Source organism: Sarcophilus harrisii, chromosome 6 (assembly GCF_902635505.1).
Source record: "Sarcophilus harrisii chromosome 6, mSarHar1.11, whole genome shotgun sequence".
In the NCBI taxonomy this organism is placed as follows: Eukaryota; Metazoa; Chordata; class Mammalia; order Dasyuromorphia; family Dasyuridae; genus Sarcophilus; species Sarcophilus harrisii.
In genome coordinates, this window is record NC_045431.1 from 138,108,268 (window position 1) to 138,135,309 (window position 27,042).

The 27,042-nt window shown below is 34.1% G+C and overlaps 1 protein-coding gene across 2 annotated transcripts in view; it reads left to right on the forward strand.

Moving 5' to 3' along the window:
* The window catches only part of GRID2 (glutamate ionotropic receptor delta type subunit 2), a 1,791,455-nt gene that overhangs the window by 1,405,455 nt on the left and 358,958 nt on the right, over positions 1-27,042 (forward strand). For both annotated transcript variants that reach the window (XM_031941365.1, XM_031941366.1), the window contains exon 11: positions 10,013-10,325. In XM_031941365.1, coding sequence (XP_031797225.1) covers positions 10,013-10,325 — 313 coding nt within the window. The remainder of the gene's footprint in view (positions 1-10,012; positions 10,326-27,042) is intronic.

Genomic DNA, 27,042 nt, shown 5'->3' on the forward strand with positions numbered 1-27,042 from the left:
AAGAGCCTAGATACTATTTTCAAGAAATCATCAAAAGAGAACTCCTAGATGTAATAGAATCAGAAGGTAAAATAGGCATTGAAAGAATTCATCGAACACCTTCTGAAAGAAACCCTAAAAAAAAACCCCAAGGAATATTGTCAAAATTTCAGAACTATCAGATTAAGGAAAATATTTTACAAGCAGCAAAAAAAAAAAAAACCATTTAAATACCGAGGTGCCACAAAGGATCACCCAAGATCTGGCTGCCTCTACATTAAAGGAAAGAAGGCCTGGAATGATATTCCGAAAGGCACAAGAACTTGGGATAGACCAGAATAAACTACCCAGCAAGCTGAGCATTTTCTTCCAGGAAGAAGATGGAATTTAATGAAACAAATAATTCCATTTGTTTTCTGAAGAAAAACCAGAACTAAACAAAAATTTGATCTCCAACCATAGAACTCAAGAGATGCAGAAAAGGTAAAATAACTTTGAGAATTGTATTTCCGTTGTGGATATACAAAAGAATACATGTATAATTTGATTGTACTGATATAACATAAAAGGGAAGTAGATATGGAAAGGGATGATGGCAGAATAAGGTGGGAAGGAGGGATAAAAGGGAAACCACATCCCACAAAGAGGCAAAACTTATCATATCTGGAGGAATTTAGAGGGGGAGGAACATTGTGTGAATCTTACTCTCATCAGAGTTGCTCAGAGAAAAAATAATTGACATTTGTTTTAGAGAAATTCTCTCCGCCTCATTAAAAAATGGGTAGAGGAAAAGGAAAAGAAAAGATAATAAGGAAGGAAGGAAAAGACTCAAAGGGGGGAGAGGGACTATAAAGAGGGTAAGCATCATGATACAAAAGGGAAATAAGTTAAAAGGAAAGAGGGTTGGGGAGGCAAGAATAAGTAAGGCTTCAGGTTATTAGGATGGTAGGAAATACAGATTTAGTAATTCTAACCGTAAATGAATGGGATGAACTCCCCATAAAGAGGAGGCAGATAGAGGCTGGATCAAAGTCAGAACCCTACAATATGTTGTTTACAAGAAACACATTTAAAGCAGGAACATATTAGAGTAAGGTAAAGGTTGGAGCAAAATCTATTATGCTTCAGGGTGAAGTCAAAAGAGGGTAGCCATTCTTATCTCAGATCAAGCAAAAGTAAAAATTGATCTAATTAAGAGATAAGGAAGGAAACTACATCCTGCTAAAGTCATAAACAACGAAGCAATATCAATATTAAACATATATGCACCAAGTGGTATGGTATCCAACTTTCTAAAGGAGAAGTTAAGAGAGTTGCAAGAAGAAATAGACAACAAAACTGTAATAGTGGGAGATCTCAACCTTGCACTCTCAGAATTAGACAAATCAAACCACAAAACAAATAAGAAAGAAATTAAAGAAGTAAATAGAATATTAGAAAAATTAGGTATGTTGGATCTTTGGAGAAAATTGAATGGAGATAGAAGGGAATATACTTTCTACTCAGCAGTTCATGGAACCTATTCAAAAATTGACCATATATTAGGACATAAAGACCTCAAACTCAAATGCAGTAAGGAAGAAATAGTAAATGCTTTCTTTTCAGATCATGATGCAATAAAAACTACATTCAACAAAAAGTTAGGGGGAAATAGACCAAAAAGTAATTGGAAACTAAACAATCTCATCTTAAAGAATGATTGGGTGAAGCAGAAATTATAGATACAATTAATAATTTCACTCAAGATAATGACAATGATGAGACATCATACCAAAATTTGTGGGATGCAGCCAAAGCGGTAATAAGAGGGAATTTTATATCCTTAGGAACTTACTTGAATAAAACAGAGAAAGAAAAGATTAATGAATTGGGCTTGCAAACTAAAAAAACTAAAAAGACCAAATTAAAATCCCAAATCAAATACTAAATTGGAAATTCTAAAATTAAAGGAGAAATTAAAAATATTGAAAGTAAAAACTATTGAACTAATTAATAAAACTAAGAGTTGGTTCTATGAAAACCAATAAAATAGATAAGCCTTTGGTAAATCTGATTAGAAAAGGAGGGAGGAAAATGAAATTAGTAGTCTTAAAAATGAAAAGGGAGAACTTTCCACCAATGAAGAGGAAATTAGAGAAATAATAAGGAGTTATTTTGCTCAACTTTATGCCAATAAATTTGATAACCAAGTGAAATGGATGACTACCTCAAAAATATGACTTCCCAGACTAACAGAGGAGGAAGTAAATTGCTTGAATAGTCCCATTTCAGAAAAAGAAATAGAACAGGCAATTAAACAACTCCCAAGAAAAAATCCCCAGGACAGATGGATTTACATGTGAATTTTACCAAACATTTAAAGAACAATTGGCTAATGCTATATAAATTATTTGATAAAACAGGGAATGAAGGGTCCACCAAATTCCTTCTATGACACAAGACATGGTACTGATACCTAAACAAGGTAGGGCTGAAAACAGAAAAGAAAATTGTAGACCAATCTCTAATGAATATTGATGCTAAAATCTTAAATAAGATATTAGCAAAAAGACTGCATTCATCTTCAAGATAATACACTATGATCAAGTAGGATTTATACCAGGAATGCAGGGCTGGTTAAATTAGGAAAACTATCAATATAATGCCATGTTAATAACCAAATTAACAAAAACCATATGATCATCTCAATAGATGCAGAAAAAACATTTGATAGAATCCAAAATCCATTCCTATTAAAAACACTTGAGAGTATAGGAATAAATGGACTTTTCCTTAAAATAATCAGCAGCATCTATTTAAAACCATCAGTAAGCATCATATGTAATGGAGACAAACTGCAACCATTCCCAGTAAGATCTGAGTGAAACAAGGTTGCCACTATCACCGTTACTATTTAATATTGTATTAGAAACGCTACTAAGCAATAAGAGCTGAGAAAGAGATTAAAGGAATAAGAATAGGCAATGAGGAAGCCAAATTATCACTCTTTGCCGATGACATGATGGTATTAGAGAACCCCAGAGATTCTGCTAAAAGTTATTAGAAATAATCCACAACTTTTAAAAGTTGTGGTTATAAAATAAACCCACATAAGTCATCAAAGCATTCTTATATATCACTAACAAAATCCAACAGTCAGAGTTACAAAGAGAAATTCCATTTAAAAGTAACTACTGATAATATAAAATATTTAGGAATCTATCTGCCAAGGAAAATCAGAAACTTTATGAGCAAAATTACAGACCACTTTTCACACAAATTAAGTCTGATCTAACCAATTGAAAAAATATTAAATGCTCTTGGATAGGGCGAGCAAATATAATAAAGATGACAATATCCTAAACTAATCTATTTATTTAGGCCATACCAATAAGACTCCCAAAAACTATTTTAATGACCTAGAAAAATAACAACAAAGTTCTATGGAAAACAAAAGGTCAAGAATTTCAAGGAATTAATGAAAAAAAAATCAAATGATGGTGGCTTAGCTGACCAGATCTAAAATTATATTATAGAGCAGCAGTTACCAAAACTATTTGGTATTGGCTAAGGAATAGATTAGTTGATCAGTGGAATAGATTAGGTTCAAGGGACAAACAGTAAACAAATATAGCACCTAGTCTTTGACAAACCCAAAGATCCCAGCTTTTGGGATAAGAACTTCTGTTTGATAAAAATTGCTGGGAAAATTGGAAACTAATATGGCAGAAACTAGGCATTGATCCATACTTAACACCGTACACCAAGATAAGGTCAAATGGGTTCATGACCCAGATAAGAATAAATTATTAATAAATTAGAGGAACAGGATAGTTACCTCTCAGACCTGTGGAAGGGAAGGTCTTATGACAAAGCAGAATAGAGATCATTACTGATCACAAAATAGAAAATTTCGATTATACCAAACTGAAAAGTTTTGTACAAACAAAAACTAATGCAGACAAGATAGAAGGGAAGCAATAAACTGGGAAAATATTTTACAGTCAAAGGTTCTGATAAAGACCTCATTTCCAAAATATATAGAAATTAACTCTAATTTATAAAAATCAAGCCATTCTCCAATTGAAAAATGGTCAAAGGATATGAACAGACAATTCTCAGATGAAGAAATTGAAACTATTTCTAGTTATGAAAAAGATGCCCAAGTCATATTAATCAGAGAAATTCAAATTAAGACAACTCTAAGATACACCACACACCTGTCAGATTGGCTAAAATGACAGGAAAAAATAATATGATTGTTGGAGGGATACGGAAAACTGGGACATTGATGCATTATTGGTGGAGTTTGAACGGGTCCAACCATTTTGGAATGTTTGGAACTATGCTCAAAATTATCAAACTGTGCATTACCCTTGATCCAGCAGTGTTACTACTGGGATTATATCCCAAAAGATTATAAAGAAGGGAAAGGGACCTGTATGTGCACGAATGTTTGTGGCAGCCCTTTTTTGTAGTGGCTAGAAACTGGAAACTGACTGGATGTCCATCAGTTGGAGATGGTTGAATAATTGTGGTATATGAAAATTATGGAATATTACTGTTCTGTAAGAAATGACCAACAGGATGATTTCAGAAAGGCCTGGAGAGACTTACACGAACTGATGTGGAGTGAAATGAGCAGGACCAGGAGATCATTATATACTTCAACAACAATACTAGATGATGACCAGTTCTGATGGATCAGGCCATCCTCAGCAACGAGATCAACCAATCATTTCTAATGGAGCAGTAATGAACTGAGCTAGCTATGGCCAGAAAAATAACTCTGGGAGATGACTAAAAACCATTACATTAAATTCAATCCCTATATTTATGCACACATGCATTTTTGATTTCCTTCACAAGCTAATTGTACAATAATTCAGAGTCTGATTCTTTTTGTACAGCAAAATAATGTTTTGGTCATGTATACTTATTGTGTATCTAAGTTATATTTTAATATATTTAACATCTACTGGTCATCCTGCCATCTAGGGAGGTGGGGGGTAAGGTGAAAATTGGAACAAGAGGTTTGGCAATGCTGTAAAGTTACCCATGTATAAATCCTGTAAATAAAAGGCTATTAAATTAAAAAAAAAAAAAAAAAAGGAATAGATTAGTTGATCAGTGGAATAGATTAGGTTCAAGGGATAAAACAGTCAACAAATATAGCAACCTAGTCTTTGACAAACCCAAAGATCCCAGCTTTTGGGATAAGAACTTACTGTTTGATAAAAATTGTTGGGAAAATTGGAAACTAATATGGCAGAAACTAGGCATTGATCCATACTTAACGCCGTACACCAAGATAAGGTCAAAATGGGTTCATGACCTAGGCATAAAGAATGAAATTATTAATAAATTAGAGGAACACAGGATAGTGTACCTCTCAGACCTGTGGAAGGGGAAGGTCTTTATGACCAAAGCAGAACTAGAGATCATTACTGATCACAAAATAGAAAATTTTCGATTATACCAAACTGAAAAGTTTTGTACAAACAAAACTAATGCAGACAAGATTAGAAGGGAAAAACTGGGAAAATATTTTTCAGTCAAGGTTCTGATAAAGACCTCATTTCAAAATATATGAAATTAACTCTAATTTATAAAAAATCAAGCCATTCTCCAATTGAAAAATGGTCAAAGGATATGAACAGACAATTCTCAGATGAAGAATTGAAACTATTTCTAGTCATATGAAAAGATGCTCAAAGTCATTATTAATCGAGAAATCAAATTAAGACAACTCTAAGATACCACTACACACCTGTCAGATTGGCTAGATGACAGGAAAAATAATGAGATTGTTGGAGGATCAGGGAAACTGGGACATTGATGCATTTTTGTGGAGTTGTGAACGAATCCAACCATTTTGGAGAGTAGTTTGGAACTATGCTCAAAAGTTATCAAACTGGCATACCCTTTGATCCACAGTGTTACTACTGGGATTATATCCCAAAGAGATTATAAAGAAGGGAAAGGGACCTGTATGTGCACGAATGTTTGTGGCAGCCCTTTTTGTAGTGGCTAAAACTGGAAACTGAATGGATGTCCATCAGTTGGAGAATGGCTGAATAAATTGTGGCATATGAATATTATGGAATATTACTGTTCTGTAAGAAATGACCAACAGGATGATTTCAGAAAGGCCTGGAGAGACTTACACGAACTGATGCTGAGTGAAATGAGCAGGACCAGGAGATCATTATATACTTCAACAACAATACTATATGATGACCAATTCTGATGGACCTGGCCATCCTCAGCAATGAGATCAACCAAATCAGTTCCAATGGAGCAGTAATGAACTGAACCAGCTACGCCCAGCAAAAGAACTCTGGGAGATGACTAAGAACCATTACATTAAATTCCCAATATCTATATTTTTGCCTGCCTTCATTTTAGATTTCCTTCACAGACTAATTATAAAATATTTCAGAGTCCAATTCTTTTTGTACAGTAAAATAACAGTTTGGTCATGTATACTTATTGTGTATCTAATTTATATTTTAATATATTTAACATCTACTGGTCATCCTGCCACCTGGGGGAGCGGGTGGGAGGAAGGAAGGGAAAAAATTGGAACAAGACGTTTGGCAATTGTCAGTGCTGTAAAGTTACCCATACATATAACCTGTAAATAAAAGGCTATTAAAATAAATAGAAAAAGATAATTTCCTGTAAAATAGTGTCTAGGCTCTTGTTTGCATCATAATTTTCAGGAAGTCCAATAATCTTCAGATTATCTCTCCTATTTCTATTTTCCAGGTCTGTTGTTTATCCAAGTAAATATTTAACTTTTTTTCTATTTTTTTTAGTTTTTTTTTGGTTTTGTTTGACTGATTCTTGATGTCTCAATGAATCATTCATTTCCATTTGTTCAGTTCTGATTTTAATGAGTTATTTTGTTCATTAGGTTTTTTTTTTTTTTTTTTTGCTTCTTTTTTGTATATGTCCAATTGAGTTTTTAAATGAGTTATTTTGCTCTATGGATTTTTTTTCCATTTCATTAATTTTTTTACTGAGATATTTTCTTTTTTCAATTCACAAATCCTACTTTCCTGGGAGTTCTTTACCTTTTCCACTTCAAAAATTCTGTTTCCCTGGGAGTTCTTTACCTTTTCCAATTCGCATTTCAGGAAGTTGTTTTTTTTTCCACTTTATCAAACTTTTCTTTTAATTAGTTATATACCTTTTCTGGCATATAACTTTCCCACTGCCCCGGGAGGAATATCACTTTGAAAAAGTATGACTGTCTTGGGCAGAGCTCCCCCAACCCTGCAGAGGTGCAGAAGTGCAGAAGTGCCAAAGCCCCAGGCTGCAGAATGCAGCTGCACAGCTGTGCTGTGATCTATGCTGAGTCACTTCCTGTGCTGGGTGGGTTTGGCCAGGTCCTGTTAAACTCTGGGGTTTTGGAGTACACTCTACTTTTTGCATTTATGTAACTTCTCTGCTGATCTATTGCTTTGCAACCAAAGCAGAGCATCCAACACTGTGGTAGAGTCTTCCTTGCAAGTTCTCCACCCGCGGAGATCACCCCTGCCCTCAGTCTGCTCAGTGTGCTAGCCTCTGTGTTCTGCCTCCCTGCCTGTGCTGGCCTCCTCCTGCCCATCAAGACAAACCTTTTCTGGCAATCTTCCAGATTATTTTTGGCTGATAATTTGTTGTTCTCCCAATATTCATTGATTCTACCAGTCAAATACTATTTCTTGAGACTGAATTTGATAATCGGTAGTGAGTGTAGAAGGGGAGCTTAGAATGAAGCATGGATCCTCTCTGCCATTTGGCTCTGCTCCAAACACAAGTATATTATTAAATCTCTTTCCAGTAAATAAGTTGTCAAAGGATATAAACAAAGTGATATATATAGAGATAACTGCCATTGATCTAGAGGAACTCTGAAGACTCTTCAAAATCTAAGGCCATGCTGCTATGATTATATGAATAGAATTAAGCAACTTTTAAGTTTTCCTTTAATACAAAAAAATGGTAAAAGATAATAATTGGCAGTGCTGCACAGTCCTGTATATTTGTGAATTGTTCAAACAAGAAATGTCACTGGGATGTTTGGTTTGTAACCTTTGACACAGCAATAATGCTATAAACCATGCATTCTCAGGTTAAAAACCTATTCCAAATTCAGCAGAACAGCAGTTTGTGTTTTTCTGGTAGCTGAATAGAATGTAGATTTTCATTGACAATGAAATGGCTAAACAAATCATGAAACATCACCATACTACAATGTTACTTCTTCTTAAGAAAGGACAAAGATGAGCCATTCAGAAAATCTTGGAAAGACTTGCCTGAGTAGCTTCACCATGAGGAATGCAGACTAGGAAAATAACATTCACTGGATGATCAAGCTGGAAAAGAAAAATAGCAGGAGAGTACAGCTGAACTCAGACCAGACTCATTGGCCCATGGTTCTTGAGAACACATGTTGAAATATTTCTCCTTCACAGAGAAATGTTGCATGTTCTATTTAATGGGATCACTGTTTTCCTTGGTTTTATTTGGCTTTTTTTCACTGGATAGATGATATGAATAAGGATGTAGCAATACAAAGAATGTGAGAAAATAGCTGATACAAAAAATAAAAGGCATCAAGAGTTTTAAATAGTATGTTTATCATTAAATCAAAAGATCAAAGAATTATTCTAGAAGAATCCTGATATAGGAAAAAAGATATGGATTGTAAGCTCCCATCTTATACTAATTTACCTATGTAATCTAGGATAAGTCACTTGGTGGCTAGAGAGCTAGAGAGCTTCAATTTTTCTTAACTGCAAAAGGAGAGATTAGAATTTGAAGACGTTATTGCCTATTCTCTAGTTTTAATGACAAGTATCTGAGTTTTGATTCTACCATTACCAAATCAATTATAGAATGCTGTATTGGACCTTTTTGGTAATTGTATTAACTCTTGCTGGCCTCTTGGCTATCATTGAGTTACTATTTCAGAGAACTATATATTTGCCTTGTATTGCATTAAATGAGGAATGTTATTTTTCATGTCACATTTTCCCCCCAGGAATGATAAATACTGACCTCAGCTTCATTTATGTAATGAGAGAAAAATCAAGAATTAAAATCATTCAGTGATTTCATTTAACAGTCTTTTATTGGTACTTTGAAAGTGACTTCACACTGTTTTACTCACAGCAGTAGCTCATTACTTCAAACGAGAAGCAGCTTTAAGTGGTTTAAATGTGTTTTCTTATCATAAGATTCAGAAGTGATAGTTATTTATTCATTATTTGGTGTTGTATGACTACTAAAATATCACCTTAAAGTAAATTTCCCTCACTGAAGTTCTTAACTATCTGCTTACCATGTTATAAAAATAGCACCTGCTAGAACTATGTTTGATGTATCTAGGGATCTGAAGGGACACACACTGAGAAATAAGATGATTACTTCAAGGAGCATCATCAGGGTCCTTAATCTTTAATGGGTCTCTCAAAGGATCTCAGGGGTTTAAAGAATAAAACTAGGATAAGGTAAATTGTTCCTATTTGACAATGTTCACAGCTACAGAAGTGCTAATAATCTAAAATTTCCATGATCTTAGACTTCTAACAATAAATACAATACATCTCTTCTTGATGCAAAAATGACCCAAGAATATTTAATGCTATACTGTGGTCATCAGCAGATATTCTCAAATCATTTCAGTGTTAACAATGAATAGCATCACATGGGAAATTACTTTTCTAAGTGGGGATGCTTTTTACCATTCCAATAATGATGTTCTCAATAAGTGGATCCAGCAGAGTAGGAGATTTATAGCAACCATATCTATAAAATAGGGGTTTGCAATTTTATATTCACAAATAATATATAATTTGACCAAGTCTTGTGGGACTAGTTTTACAATTAAACATGCAAAATCCATAGGTGGTTATTTTTGAAATGCCTCTGGGAATATTTTTTATTTGGTACAGAAAGTTATCTTCCAAGATAGCTAACTATATTTCCTTAAGTTGAGCTGCTATAAATCAAATTGTTGGTCATGCTACTAACAGAGACCTTTTTCCTTTCAATTTCTCAGAGAGCTGACATAGGAATTTCTGCATTAACCATAACACCAGATCGTGAAAATGTGGTAGACTTTACAACACGTTATATGGACTACTCTGTGGGTGTGCTGCTGCGCAGGGCTGAAAAGACAGTAGATATGTTTGCCTGCCTTGCCCCATTTGACTTCTCTTTGTGGGCTTGCATTGCTGGTACTGTACTCCTCGTGGGATTGCTGGTTTATCTCTTAAATTGGCTTAACCCTCCACGTCTACAAATGGGATCAATGACTTCTACCACACTCTACAATTCAATGTGGTTTGTGTATGGATCCTTTGTTCAGCAAGGTAAGGAAAAAAATAAACATTGCCAACAACAACAAAGAAAAAACCCAAAACACTAAAATAAGTTTCTTATGCATTTTTGATAAATATTCACTTAAATGTAGAAAAAAAAATTCTCAGAATTTCTTATATATCCCCATACTTTAGGTATACTATACCTAATAAAGTTAATTATCTTTTGAAAATATGTTCAATTTCATTTCTAAAAAAAATTTGGGCAGAATTGAAATCTATATTACAAATCAGATTTCCGTCTGAAAGTTTTGAGTATTTGTTAAGCTGGTCTTCTGAAGTGATTAATTCAATATATAGACAAGTTATTTGTTGTTTGCTTTTTGTTTTATTATTTTTTAATTTAAGTATAGCAAAAAAATCTGATTCTTCTCTTTTCTTTTCAAAGCTTTTTTTTTGTTAGCCAAATACTTAGGTATGTAAATATTTGATTATGTCAAAATTACTCTAAAATCATATGCATCATTTTAAGTCTAATGATTAATGTTAATTCTTTATCAATATGGTTATATTTCATGACATTTAATTCAAAATTTGCCTTACATTTTTCAGTTTTAAACTACTATTTAATGTCTTGACTAATCTCTTACAAATTATTTCATTCAATAGCAATTGATAATCATTAATACTTTATTTCAATTATGGTCACTTTATATGATGGAATTGTATCATATCATGGTCACTCAGCAAATAACTTTGTATTTACTTTGGTGGTAACTACATGGCAGTTTGAATAGAACGTCAGACTTGGAGGCAGGAAGACTAATCTTCCTGAATTCAAATCTGGCCTCAGATATTTATTAGCTGTGTGACCCTGGATAAGTTACTTAACCCTATTGGCCTTATTTTCCTCATCTGTAAAATGAGCTAGAGATGAAAATGGCAATACCATTCCATATCTTTGCCAAGAAGACCCCCAAATAGGGATCTTCAATATTCAACAAAGTATCAAATATTACTAAAGGACTGAATAACAACAATTTACTTCATATATTTAATATTTAACTAACCTGTATTTATATTGTTTGTTTTTTTTTTTTTTTTGCCATTAAACTATAAGTTCCTACTGGGAAATTTCATTTTGTGTTCCTAAGGTCTAACATAGTGCTTCACATATAGTAGGTTTTTAATAAATTTTGTTAAACTGAATTGATTGAATTGGATTGATATGCACAAATATGTACCAATTCCTACCATGTATAAACTGTCACACTAGGTGCTTTAGATACAAAGATAGATGTAAAAATAGTCTGCCTTCATAGGAATTTTATTCTACCGATGAGCTTGCATTTTACCAATAGCTCATACATTTGGGGTACCTTTCCTGAACAGGCTTCATCAGAGTTTTGTTTTGTTTTTTGCTTTTTTATGCTTTAGTATTTTTCACTTCACCTTTTTTATGAAGCAAAGTACATTATCATTCATTGGTAATAGATTCTAATCCAATACCAAAGCAACATAGATAAATTTCCTAATTTAAGAAGTTTTATGCCATGGTAGATGCAAATACATGTGTTTAATGAGTGATAATTTCTATTTAGTCCCACAACTTTCTGCTCTTCTAATTGTATTCAAATTAAGTGAATTAAGAATTACAATTCTGTTAATCTAAGCAATGGAATAAATTTACTGATTCTCATGTAAGAGCAAATGAAGAAGACACTATATAAGGTCATTGTCAAATCTCTACTTTTAAAATTTTACCCAACTATAGATGTCACAGCATTGCATTATGAATTCCCACTATTGAGAATATGTTATAAAGTTCTGGATAAGAAGATAGGGATTTGCCTATTGAAACCCATATTCCTAATGATGGACTTTTGGATATAGTTTCAACTCCTGCCTTCCATGGACATACTGGCAAACGAGACATGCATAACTGTCCTCTCGAAGCATGAAACCCAATAGAAATTCAAATGAGAAAGGATTATTAATATGATTTAAAAGATGTTGATGTTAAAAGTTAGAAATATTAAGGCTTATGCTTCACAAATATCTCACAGGTTTGTTTGTTCATTTTAAGTATCATAAATGTAAAACCTATTCATTAGATGTCTGAGTAATATCTCTTTACTTCAACAGCTATAATGATTAGCTTCCAACAAGCTGTAAAACCTATTGATTAATCAGGAATTTTTGAAAAGTATATTATAGCTGCCACTGACAGTGATGATAAAATTACTTTTCAAACATCACTGTGTTCTTCCTTGCTCATCATGAATTCAAGAGGTGATTTTAAAGTTTAACTTTAAAATATATGTATATCCATATAAAAATTTATATACACATATATATTCTGAGAGCTTCTTTCAGTTTTAATTTTTAAAAATTAAGACTCACAAATACTATGAAAAACAAATCTCATTAGTTACAAATTCTATGATCAAGCAATAAAACTGTAATGTGCTATGGTTTTCAATAGAATTGTGTGTGTGTGTGTGTGTTAAGGAAAGTACAGCTGTTATTTTGGAATTGTAGGCTTTATTAAACAACTATAGCAGATTGAGTAGGGATAAAGAGGCATTTCATGTGATATTAAAGAGATCTTGAAAAGGGAGTCTAGGGACAGATGAGAAGCAGAAAAATGTTAAATATATGTGAGTTGCTTACTAAACTTGATTTTGTTTTTAACTGTAAGTTTCAGAGTGTTCCCTGTTAAACAGCCCAGGGAACTCAACTGTGTAAAAGCAGTATGGTCTGTTACAGAACTAGACTCAGTACATCTGTCTGACTATAACATTAAAGCTTGTGAATTAGGTTGTTAAATGCATGAATGAAAGAGCAGTTTTGCACCAATTTTACTGTCATTTTCCTGGTTTCTCTTATCATCACACCTATATACACCTCCCTGAAATCTTCATATTTATTAGAAAAATAAAATATAATCTGAGAAGAGTGCACATCCATTAATAAAATCATTCTGATTTCATCTTGAGCCACGCACAGATAATTTTTTTGACTAGTTTGCAAATATTTATATCTAAGTGCTCTTTGTTGTGAGTGATTTTTTTTTCTCTTTGCAAAGTGGAAACTCATAGCCCAAGTTAAAATACTTAATATCTGTGATAACATCCATTGTAAATGCATAATAATATGGAGTAATTGGATCTGGGGAAGAGATCACAGGGAATGACTAATAAGGATTATGATCAGAGAGGTCAGGCAAGCCATAGGCAAATGAGAATAAATGTAAGTGTTTCTGGTATCAGAAGCAAGTATGGGGGTGGGGAAGAAGGAAATTGCCTGTGATATAATCTGAAAGATACTGCTGAGGAATAGAAAAAGGACCTCAAAGACTGTGGAGAAAGTTGAAGTTTCAGAATGATAAAACCCAAGAATTCATATGACAGGTAGCTAGTTGACTTAGACTGTGGAATTGATTTTAAAGAAAAAACCTTCTTCCTCTCTACCAGATGAATTACTTTGGCATTTCAAGAGTCATTATTTTCTCCATCACCTCTAAAGAGAAGGAATTTAGACTTTCTCCTTTATGAATCCAGAGACTTAAAGAGAACATATTAGCAAAGGAATAGCTCTTTTGTGCTCCAATTTGAAGGACAACTTAATTCAGTAGAAGGAAAATATTATTTTAATACAGGAGATGTCAACATATATGAAGTTTCCATATGATCTAATCACAGAAACTCAAAGGATTTATACCCCTCATGCAGATGCCAAAGAGATTCATTTATAATGTTATTCAATATTTCACATTCAATTTGAATCTTAACAAAAAACTTATTAGGTGAAGCTCTATTGTTTACTGTCCCTAGTGAATACAGAGAAAATGAGACTAATTCTTGGTGACAGGTTAGCAAGCTTGACGAAGACGGCTAACTTTCCTTCTGTATTTTCATCAGCTGCTTACTCAGAAATTGCCTCTATAGTTCTTGTTTATTTCAGAACAATATCTCTGTTGCCATTAATCATGATGGGCATGCTATAACCCAAGTAGCACTCAGCACTATTCATGTTGTCACAGCCATTTAAGGATTTCCCTGAACTGATTGGCAAGATGACAAAGTACTCCAGTTTAAAAAAATCATCAAAATTATCATGTGCTCAAAAAAATAGTTCCCTGATGTTCTGTCTACATGAATACTGGCATTGTGGTTTAAGTGGATAAAGCAATATGAGTAGATAATATATTCTGTGGATATTTTCAGTGCATATAAAGCAGACAGGGATAGTCCTTCTTTGATATATTGACTGGAAAGGTATTCTGTGCTCCTAAAGTGGCTTAATGAGATAGTAATGTATTTTCTGAATTGCTAAATCTTTCTTACGTGGTAGTTATAAATTGAAGTGGAAAAAGTCTCTCCTGGGAAAACCTGGGCTTTAAGGAGTTAATATTAAACAGGAAAAAAAGTAAAGTACATATCAAGTTACTACCTCTGAACCACAGCTGATATGAACAAGATTGTCTTGGTTCCTTCAGAAGCAGTACTGAATATAATCCATATTTACAAATGAGATTTTCATATTTATGGGGAAGAAAAGATGTTTCCTAAGAGACATATGATGAAGGGCAATGCTTGATATAGTCAGAGTTAGATTTTTTATTGTTCCCAAATGTGCTTTAAGAAAATATATTAAAAAATTGTGAATCTAAATGATAGAAAAGCAGGTCCCACAGTTCCTGTAAAATAGTACTGTTTGTCACACGAACTGTGCTCATGGTGTTTATTCCAGGAAACTTATCTCAGTTTTCGAATGACTCCAGTAATAAGAAAACGGGTAGGAAATTTTCAGAGTTAAATTTATTCCAAACATAATTCAAATGTGAACTCATTTAAATCTTTGAGCTCATTGGAAGAAGCCATATATTCAGGATCTGACAATAAGAAAGTCAAGTACTTTTAAAATATATGAACTTAAATCCACTACTGTACTACTAAATATATTTTTTTCTCTACTACTAAATATTTAACAAGAGCCTTATAATGCATGGCTAATACTTTATAGGTCTCAAAGGGCTCAAGAAATTATTTAAATAACACAGAAAATTGAATGAACCACCCACATGAATTGAATGAAGAAAATATAAAGGAAAGAAAATAAAGAAAATTATTCCTGATATTTAAATCACAGACTATGAATTCTGCTAATTTTTGAGGCTTTTTGAATTATGGGAGTCTCACTAATGTATTGATTCCCATAACTCAGAGGTTGAGGCTACCCAACAACAAAGTTATTTAGGTACAACGAGGAAATTAACTTCCTTTGTTAATGAGGCTACCCTTACCAAATTTTAGTATTCTAATCCCAGTAACTATTATAAATATATAAAAATATTCCTTATTGGTGATCCAAATCATTATTGATCAGAGAAATGCAAATTAAGATGACTCTGAGATACCACTACACACCTCTCAGATTGACTAAGATGACAGGAAAAGATAATGATGAATATTGGAAGGGATGTGGGAAAACTGGGACACTGATACATCGTTGGTGGAATTGCGAACTAATCCAACCATTCTGGAGAGCAGTTTGGAACTATGCTCAAAAAGTTATCAAACTGTGCCTTTAATCCAGCAGTGTTTCTACTAAATTTATATCCCAAAGAGATCTTAAAGAAGAGAAAAGGACCTACATGTGCAAAAAATGTTTATGGCAGCCCTTTTTGTAGTGTCTAGAAACTGGAAATTGAATGGATGCCTATCAATTGGAGAATGGCTGAGTAAATTGTGGAATATGAATGTTATAGAATATTATTGTTCTATAAGAAGTGGCCAGCAGGATGACTGCAGAGAGGCTTGGAAAGACTTACATGAATTGATGTTAAATGAAATAAGCAGAACCAGGAGATCACTATACATAGCAATAAGATAATATGATAACCAACTCTGATGGATATGGCTCTCTTCAATAATGAGATGATTGAAACCAGTTCCAATTGTTCAGTAATGAAGAGAATCAGCTATACCCAGAGAGAGGACTATAGGAAGTGAGTGTGGACCACAATATAGCATTTCTACTTTTTCTGTTATTGTGTGCTTGCATGTTTGTTTTCCTTCTCAGGTTTGTTTTCTTTCTTTCTAGATCCGATTTTTCTTGTGTAGCAAGATAATCATATAAATATGTATACATATATTGGATTTAACATAGATTTTAACATATTTAACATGTATTAGACTACCTGCCATGAAGGAGAGGAAGTGGGGAGAAAGAGGGGAAAAGTTGGAACAGAAGATTTTTGCAAGGGTCAATGTTGAAAATTTACCCATGCATATGTTTTGCAAATAAAAAGCTACAATTAAAAAAATATTCCTTCTTGAATGCTATTACTGCTGATATATGAGTTATTTATGTGTTGACATGGATCCTTTGTACCATATGAACATATAAAATTCATTGTTTTATTTGGGACCAAAGTAACTGTTTTCAAGCCTATTGTTGTTTTCATTTATGTCTCATCAGCTTACCATATTTCTGATTGTGGGACAACTTGTTTGTTAGGCCTCATGTGTTTGCCCAAAGTCAATGTTGTATTGTTTGAAATTTTTTCAGGATATCCTTAAAGCAATTTTTTCTTTGTCCTTTTCTAGTTTTAGTCATCTCACTTCAATATACTGTATATACAACATCTGCTTAGAGAGTTGTGATGAGCAATTTAAAGAGGACATTAGGGGGCAGAGCCAAGATGGTGGAGAGGACACACATGTTATCTTTCTGAGCTCTCCTTTACCCTCAAACTATTTTTTATGGAAATCAGCTTCAGAATTAGTGCTTGACTGTCAAAACCCACAAATATTGGGAGTACAACACATTATCAACAGAAAATAATCTCGAAATTCTCCAGAAAAGGTCTGTTTTTGCTCACACGCAGGGATGGAACAGGGCTAGGCCAGGTGCAGACTCAGGCAGTTAGGCAGTGAGAGCACAGGAAATAGCTCACCTTGAGCACACCAAAGTGGGCGGGAGGGTGGTTTCCACCAGGTGAAAATTTGCAGGGGGAACTTTACCACAGTGTCGGCTACTCTGCCCTGGGAGCAAGCCAGTAGAACAACTGAGAAGCTATAAACACAAAGGGTAAAGATTATAATCTCAAAACACTAGAGTCTCTTGATACCAGGCCACACCCACCCATCACTGCATAAAAGATATTCCAGTGGTGTGTAAAATCTGATACTGTGCACAAAAGTGTGCAAAATGTTTAGAAGTATATGCAGGTCCATTGTTTGTTTTTTATTGCTTCTGGCAAACCCATGATTGCAAAAGCTTGTATAAGGAATTCAGTGACCACTCAGGCTGTCTTTTGGCTGCTGGTATTGCAAAAATAAATCCTGAAAAGGTGTCTACTACAACATGGATAAAAGACAGATGACCAAAAGATTTATAATGGGTCACCTCCATTTGTCAGATTTCACTGGGTCTCAAACCACAAGGGTTCTTCCCTAGTGGGAGCATAGGAGCATGGAAAGGAAGGCAAGCTGTACAGGCTTTTACTATGCTTCTAGATTCCTCTTTTGTTATCCCAAATTGTAAACATAAAGTTTGAGCAGATTGATGATATTTAGAATGAAATTCTTGGGCTGCCTGAAATAAAGGAGTATTGACTAACATAGTTAAAAGGGTATCTGCCTTTGAATTTCCATCAAAAACAACCTGAAACTCCACTATGAGAGTGGATATGCAAGATATAAATTTTACCTGGATGCTTTTTCACTTGAAGTTCCTTAAAGACCTGATATATATTAGAAGCTGGAAACTGTATTTGGGCTGTGTCAATTCTTTTTACCACACCTATTGAATAGGCTGAATCAGATATTATATTTATATCTCCTAGATAATAAGTAAGAGCTAGTATGATTGCATACAATTCATTCTGCTGAGTGGACTGAAAAGGAGGTCTGACTACTCTCTTAGTGGTTAAATCATGAGAGTATATAGCACAAATGTTATGTTTGGATGCATCTATAAAGATAGTTGGTCCTTTAAGAGGAACTTTAATCTTTTCTTCAAAAATCCATTGCCAATTATATAATAGGCAGGATATCTTTAATGGAGACCCATGTGTAAAATTTGGAGCTGTGGCCAATAAAATTTGCCACTCTGGGATAGTTTCACAGCATACATTAATTTGTGCATTGGTATAAAATGTGCATATTTTGTCAAGTCTTATTCCAGATAATTGTACTGCTCGCTTAATAGCCTTTAATAAAATTCTAGCCACAAGCACTGGGTAAGGAGTAAGGCTTGGTTCTGGTTGTGCTGGGAAGTTCACCCACTCTATCACACTGTCTCCTTGATGAAAGACTGCTGTGGGTGCCTCTTTTGTAGCAAAAACTGATATTTCCAAGGGTTTTTTGAGTGACTCTTTCAACCACATTGGATAAATCCAGTTCAACTTATCTCAAAGCATCTTGAGCTTCTTTTTGTAAGCTGGCATGGTGAGTTTAAAGCACTGCCTCCCCTTAAAATGGCATATAAAGGTTGCAATTGATAGGTAGTCAAGCCTAACACTAGATGAATCCACTGGATATCTCCTATCAATTTCTGAAAGTCATTTAAGGTGTTTATTTCTTCTGTTCTTAAGGAAAGTTTTTGTACTGTAAGCACCTTAGGATATACTTCATATCCTAAATATTGAAAAGGAGCAAGTCTTTGAATTTTTTTCTGGAGCTATGTGCAATTTGTAGTTCTTTAGTGTTTCTATGGTCTTTTGTGGACATGCTTCTAACATTTGCTCCTCAGCTGCACGTCCCAATATATCATCCATGTAATGTAATAACATTAATTTTGGAAATGCTTTTCTTACTGAAGTAAAAGCATCCACAACATACATTTGGCACATAGTAGGGCTATTTTTCATTCCCTGTGGCAAAACTGTCCATTCATATCTTTTATAAAGCTCAGATAAGTTAATGCTGGGCACTGAAAAGGCAAATCTTTTCATATTCTCCTTATCTAGAGGGATAGAATAGAAACAATCCTTAATATCTATAACCCAAAGAGGCCATTCTGTAGGCAACTGAGTAAGAGATGGAAGTCCAGGCTAAAGAGTTCCCCTAGTTTCCATCTATTCATTTACTTTTCTTAAATCAATCAACACCCTCCATTTTCCAGATTTCTTTCTTACAACAAATAGAGGGAGATTCCAAGGACTTAGAGAAGGTTGTAAGTATCCTTGGTCAAATTGCTCCTGTACTATATCTAATAAGGCCTGAATTTTTTCACTAGCTAAGGGCTACTGTTCTATCCACACTGGTGTATCAATTTTCCATTGAATAGGACCAGGTAAGAGTATTGACAGGCCTTCAGCAGCAACCCTGCCTAAAAAAAAAATAGTATTTGTAATCCTAATTGTTGTAAAATGTCTCCTCCCCACAGATTGATGGGAATTTTTTCAACTACAAAAGGAGTAAAAACTCCTGTTTCACTTTCAAATGTCCATCTCATAGGAGCAGCACTAACTTCAGCTGCTACTGATCCTCCTATGCTAGACATATAGGTGTCTGCCTTAATCTTTGGCCAATGACTGAGCCAACTAGCACCTCTAATGACTGTACAATCTGCACCTGTGTCTACCAATCCTTCCAGTGGTATGCCATTTACATAAATAGTGAGCAAAGCTTGGTCAGCTGTAACTGCTGCAGTCTAGAATATTCCTAGATTCTGCTGCTTGAAGTCAGAATCTGGGCAACTGTCATCAGATTTACTATTAGAGATATGTAACAATAAACCTGATGCTACTATTTCTCCTGTTGATAAGTCAAATATCATCTACCTGTGTTAGTTACTGGGACATTAGTTACTCATTCTTCAGTTTCCCACATCAGTGTATGGATTAACACTGTTTTGTAAGCACTCTTAGGAGGTGAAATGGTGAAGTCTACTGTACCTGGAAGCAAAGGATCCCTGGAAAGGAACAGATTTTACCTCTCCAGGGGATGTCTCAGTAGTCCCTGCTGCATACAACTTTATTTTCCCTAATTGCAATCCCTTTTTCCCCTCTGATTGCCTTTTGGCTGATTGACCATTTCTTAATATTGAATTTCTAAGGACTCTCTGGATGTAATCTCGGCTGCCATCATGCCCACCTGGAGCCTCTCATTTCCCTGGATCAATCTACAATCTGAGGCACAGTGGAAGCCCTTGTTGCATTTTGTACATAGGGTTTTGGGTCTTCTCTCACCCATTAATTTTCCAGATGCCCAACTTTACCAAATTGAAAGCATCAATGAATCTCTCTGGAAGTCCCTTGCCAAGAGGGACTCCGTCTTCCCATGTTCTGCATCATAGCCTGGATATAAAAGGCATTTGTGCCCACTGTGGCACAGTGTCTTATGATCTCCTCTAAAGAAGCATCCTTGTGTAGTCCCCATATAATTCTTCTACAGACTTAATTAGCTTTTTTCTAGCAAGTTTTTTTTATTATTATTCCTGTAGCTGCATTTTCTTCATATGACAGCTGTCTGCAAATGTCCCACAAAACCAGCAAAAGGTTCATTTGGACCTTGCTCTATTTTTGTGAAGGCTTCCCCTCCATCTTTTCCTGGGAAGGAGCCCTATGGTTTGATTGCAACAGCAGCAGCAAATTGCCCGTATGCTGTTATGGGGTAATTGATCTGTGCTGAAGCATCTGCATACTGACCTTTACCTGCCAGTTGGTCAAAGGTGATTTGTATATTAACTCCAGTTTGCCTATTCTGTTGGGCTTGTATCCTACATAGTTCACTATACTCCAAAAGCCACAACAAGTTTTGTCCAGGTTCTAAACGTGTCCTTGCTATAGATTTCCAATCACTAGGGGTTAAAATTTCATAAGTCAAATTCTCTAACATCATCTTAACATAAGATAATGTAGCTGCATAAAGAGTGCAACCCTTTTTAAAATCTTTAATAATTTCCAGATCAAAAGGAGTATATCTTCTCCTTGCTTGATCTGAAGAATCAAATTCTTCAAACACAGGGTATGCATTTATTAAATCAGATATATTCTGTACTTCCTTTTTACCTTTAACTAATGCCTTTTATAGTCTTGTCATAGGCTGCTTCATAGGTGGTGCTGATTGTGTTACTGCCCTTCCCCTCCCCCTTCTCCCTCCACCCATGAAGGGTTAATTGAGTTGGGTAGGTCAGGGGTTGGAGAATGCCCTAAATTGCTCCCGCTATGAAGTATCACACTCCTTATTTTCATTAGAATTGTACTTAACTCCATTCTTGTCTAATTCTTCATCCTTTTTACCTTGTTTGTGAGTATCCTCCCCCTCCTGTTTTTCTTCTTTTTTTCTTATTCTAATACTTATATAATTCCTTAAAGTCAGTTGTATTATGTTATATGTATAAAATGTTTCTTTGGAAATTAAATCAGTGCCATCATCATTGTAGTATTCACATAGTTGCTATCCTACTAATTTCCACTCCTCTGTATCTAATTCTTTCCTTAGAGAACCAAGGAGATGTGTATTGTAATGTTTCTCAAAGTTCAATGATCTGCTCCCAAGTTACAATCAACCCCTGGCTTTTAATGAGTTTAACTATGCTTTCGATACATTTTCCTTGAAGTGGAAAAGGCTCCTTTCTAAACATTTGTCCCATTTCAGCTTTAACCCTTAACAAAGTTTCCTTCTTGTCTATTTTTATACTTACCCAAATTTCAGATGTAGGTTCTTAGCCCCACATTGAGTACCAAAATGTAGTGTTCTTTGTTCGGTTTTCCTGGAGGTCTTGGAGTGGTCTTCATTTCAGTTCAGTAATCACCATGAGAATAGCCAAGTGTTAAAGTCCAAAAGTCTTTATTGTCTCCTTTGCCTGATGCTCAGCTAGATTTCTCGTGGCCTTCGGAGGGACTTGGTTTCAGTGGGAAAAAGGCAGGAGGACAGCCCTGCCACCACAGGGTGTGACATGAAATTGAATTGAGTCTCCCCAGCTTATATGTTCTATTCTAAGTATAAACCAATCCTTATATTACTAGGAAACCATTATTTGTTGTGAGATCAAATCAATCATACTGAACTTAGAGAACTATTAATCACCATGCTGAATTAGATAACCATTGTCTTATTCATTCCACTGAATTAGCACCTTGTAAGAATCCTTGTTTAAGTTCAGAGTTCTGGCCCATAACAAATAACCTTTGGGATAGTAATAAATATATAAAAGCAATTTGCATTGAATCAAGAAGCATAGTAAAGTAGAGCCATGGAAAAGCTCTACATTTGGAGGTAGAGCACTTGAATTCACATCATGACTTTATATGAACACAAATAAATCACAACAGAGCTCCTTTTTTCTCATCTCTAAAATTGGGGTATTGGGGTAGATGATTTTTCTAAGGACCATTATTGTTCTAAATCCAATGTTTCTAAATACTAAGTAAATGAGATTATCTTAAAATTTTAATTCTTTTAACAAATATCTTAAAATCTTGGTCAAGGAACTTTTTCTCTCCTTCCCTTTTCTTTTTGCAAGGTTTCTTTGCTCATTCAGTTAGTTATTTTTCTTTAGTTAAATTTACTGCTTATTTAACATTTGTTTCTTTAAAATTTTGAGTTCTGAATTCTTTTCCTCCCTCAAATCCATGTCCCAACAGTTGAGAAAACAAATATGATATCATTTATAAATGTGAAGTAATGGAAACCATATTTCCATATTAAACATGTTACAAAAAAGATTAGAAAAACATGCTTAAATCTGTACCCAGTTCATCAATTCTTTCTCTGGACATAAATAACATTTTACATCATAAATTATTTGGGATTGCCTTGGATAATTTTTTCATGAGAATAGCAAAGTTCTACACAGTTGACCAGTGATACAATGTTCTCATTGTGTACAACATTCTCCTAGTTCTATTAACTTCACTTTGTATCAATTCATATAGGTCTTCTTAGCTTTTTCAGAAACAATGATCTCCTCATAAATTCTTATAGCACAATAATATTTCATCACAAACACATATGTAGCTTGTTCAGCAATGCCCCAATTGGTAGTCATTGCTTCAATTTCCCATTTTTGGCCACCACAAAAAGAACAGCATTAATTTAAGGTTTTAGATTTTTGTTATTGTTATTGTTTTGTCTCATTTTTATTTTTACATGTAGGTCCTCTTCTCTTTGATTTCTTTGAAATACAGACCTACTGGTGATATTATTGAACCAAAGTACATGCACAGTTTTATAGCTCTTTGGGCAGAGTTTCAATTTTTTTCTTTAATTTGTGAGCTGATTACACCTGTTCACAACTCCACTAACTGTCCATTTGTTATTTTCTTTTTCTTTTTTTTGGTCATGTCAGTCTGATAGGTGTGAAGTAGTACCTCAGAGCTATTTTAATTTCATTTCTCTAATTGTTGGTGACATTTTTATATGTCTATTGATAATTTTGATTTCTTCTTATGATATTTTTGACTATCAATTTGTTATTGACTCTTATTTTTATAAAGTTGGTTCAATTCCTTCCTTTTGAGAAATGAGATTTTTTTATTAGAGGAACGTTGTATAATTTCCCCCCATTTTCTGGTTTTCCTACTAATTTTGGCTGTATTTGTTTTACTTGCATAAAAACTTTTAAATTAAATGCAATTAAAATTATCCATTTTACCTTTTATGAATCTCACTTGTTTATAAACTCTTTTTTAAATTGTCTATGCTCCCTAAATTTATTTCTGATGATGCCTCCTTTATGTGATGACTGCGTATTTTAAAATCTGCCAGAGTCAGGAATTCAGGTTAAGGGAAAATCTTCAACTTTATTCTCAGTAGAGGTGAAGAAGGATCGAAGGTGAAGGGGGATCGGAGGTAAAGGGGAATCGGAGGTGAAGGGGGAATCACGCAATGTGTGCAACTGCAACAGGAAGCCAGCCAGACCAGAAGCCAGTCAACTGTTCCTTTCCCCGCCTCTCTTCCTGACCCTCTGCCTCCACCCAACAAAATCGTCATTTCCTATACAACACATCAAGACTTGCACAAAGAGTGGGCGGGGGCCATTCTTTCTCCAAGCATATATATTAATAGAGTACAATCCAATTACTATTTAGCCTCACATGCTTGGGACCTCACTGCATCAACTCAAGCTTCAGCCCATTACACCTTTATATTTAAATAACATGTCCATTTTGACCCTTTTTTGTATATGTGAGATATTGAGCTATGCTTAGTTTCTGCTAGACTGCTTTCCAAGTTTCCTAAAAATTTTTGTTAGTGAGTACTTGTACCAAAAGTTTGAATGTTTGGGTTTATCAAAGACTAGATTATTATAGTCACTTGCTACGATATAGTGTATACTTAATGTATTGGATCCATCACTTTTATTTCTTGTTGTTTTGATGATTGCCACTTTGTAACATAGTTTGAAATCTGATACTCATAGGCTGCCTTCCTTTCCTTTTGTTTTTATTGATGCCCTTATCATTCTTGACCTTCTGTTTTTCCAGGTAAATTTTGTTATTATTTTTTCTAGCTAATAAAATAATCATTTGATATTTTGGTTGGTATAGCATTAAATAAGCAAATATATTCAGAAAAAATAATCATTTTATTAGATTGACTCAGGCTATCCATGAACAATTAATATTTTCCCAATTGTTTAAATGTCTTTATTTGTGTGAAAAAAAAAAAAATTTGTGATTTTGTTCATATAGTTCCCAGATGTTTCTTTTCAGGCAGACTCTCAAGTATTTTATATTATCTGTTCAAGAAACTTTCCATTTCAGTTGCTTAAGTATAAACACATACCCACACACACCCACACCCACACCCACAGACATATATATATATATATATATATACACACATATATAAATCATATATATCATTTAATATCTATCTTAAGGAAAGGACTATAAGGATTAATTGAAGGACCTCTACTGTTATCATTACATTTTGCTAGACCACTAAAACTTATCATGCCAGTTATGATATGTATTTAAAAGTTAAATTATTATACCAAAAACTATCAATTTATTCCTGAAAAGATAATCTTCATTAAAGGATAAGAATGTTGTTACTTTGTTATTCAGCTATGTCCAAGATTCCATATCCCTATGGTCTATAGTATCAACTGGCAGAAATACTTAAGTGATTTGCTTTCCTTTTTTTCAGTTAAGATTAATAAAGGTTAAATGACTAGTCCAAAGTAACATAGCTAGTAATCTGAGATAGGATTTGAACTCAGATCCTCTTAATTCTAATGCCTAGCTGCCTGAATGAGAAAGGTTTTATACTATGCCAGTTATCTAAAACAATAAGTAATTTGCAGTATTTTTTTTAATTCCTATATCTTTATTTTCATTGGCATGGGAAAGGAATGGCTTAGAGCCTTCTTCCATTCAATTCAGATCTGAAATTAATCCATAATATAATTTTGGGTGAGTTGGTTAGAGAAACTATAAGTTAGTGCCAGGATTACATAATTAATATAGAAAAGAGTGAGATCTTAAATCTAGATCTTAATTACTCCTATCTATTATGCTTCATAAATTAAATAACAGATGGCAATAATTTCATGCTACTATGCATATATATAGGTTTATATCATTTCTTGCAGCATCTCATTAAACTTAATTTCTCCACGGATTGGTTGTAAGATATCTATTTCAATTTCCATATTGAGGCAGATAAACTCTTAAGGTCATAGGATGTTATAACTGGAAAAACCATAAGATCATCTAGTAAAATCCTTTCATTTTACTATGAGAAATGTGTCATTTTCTGAGGCTTCCAAAACAGTTCTAATGTGTTCTATTGCTGGAAATAATTTCTGAAGTGAGCATCCATTAGGTACCTGAAATTGCCATAATTTTAAGTCTATGTTGTAACTACACATCATCCAGATATTTTTACCCTTTTATTTTGAAATCTTAAGAATTCTGAACACAGTTGTAGTCATCTACAAAGTCAGATTGAATTGTCAGTGACAGTATTTTGTGGGTAAGATATTTATTAACACCCTACACAGTTTCTTCTCTTTTTATCCATTTCCAAAGATTAATTCAATTTTGACCACAGGCACTTCATTCTACTGCTATTATTGCATTTCTCAGATGGCTGAAACCAGTTAAGTCTTCAGTCTTCTGCTGTATATCACCACCTGAAGAGATTTAATCCTCTAGAAATGCTCTGCCTTGTGCATCCCATTGCTTAACAAATTACTCCATCTTACTTATCTTTCTTGTGGCATGCATCCGGCAGTGTAAGCCATTGTACTGAGACAAAGTTAAGTTCCACTAATGGTTTCTCTTAATTAACTTCAAAAATGCCTACAAATGTTACATTTGAAATAAACTTCTTTCCTATAAACTATTTTAACAAAAGGCATTAAATTTATCGTGTTCATTTTCCCTATCAGATTGGGAAATAATTCTTTTACATGTTGTATGAAAACAATTGTGTATGCATTTGCATGCATGTATGTATATATATGTATACATTACTCAGTTTCTTCCTCTGTAAAATATCCTGGAGAAGTAAATATCAAACTACTTCAGTATCTTTGCCAAGAAAAACACCAAATGGGGTCAGAAAAACTCATATACAATTAGAAACACTCAACAACAACAGTGTATATTTATTTAATTATTTGTTTATTACTTGATTGGGACTGAACTTGAGATATCACCATTATATGGAATTCCTCATAAGGCACTCCATTTACCAATGCAAATTAACACTAATTCTGAAATTTATGGTCTCAAAGAATTGCTAAGGGGCACTGAGAATGCCCAAGGTCACAGTCATTATAATGTCACAATCATCCT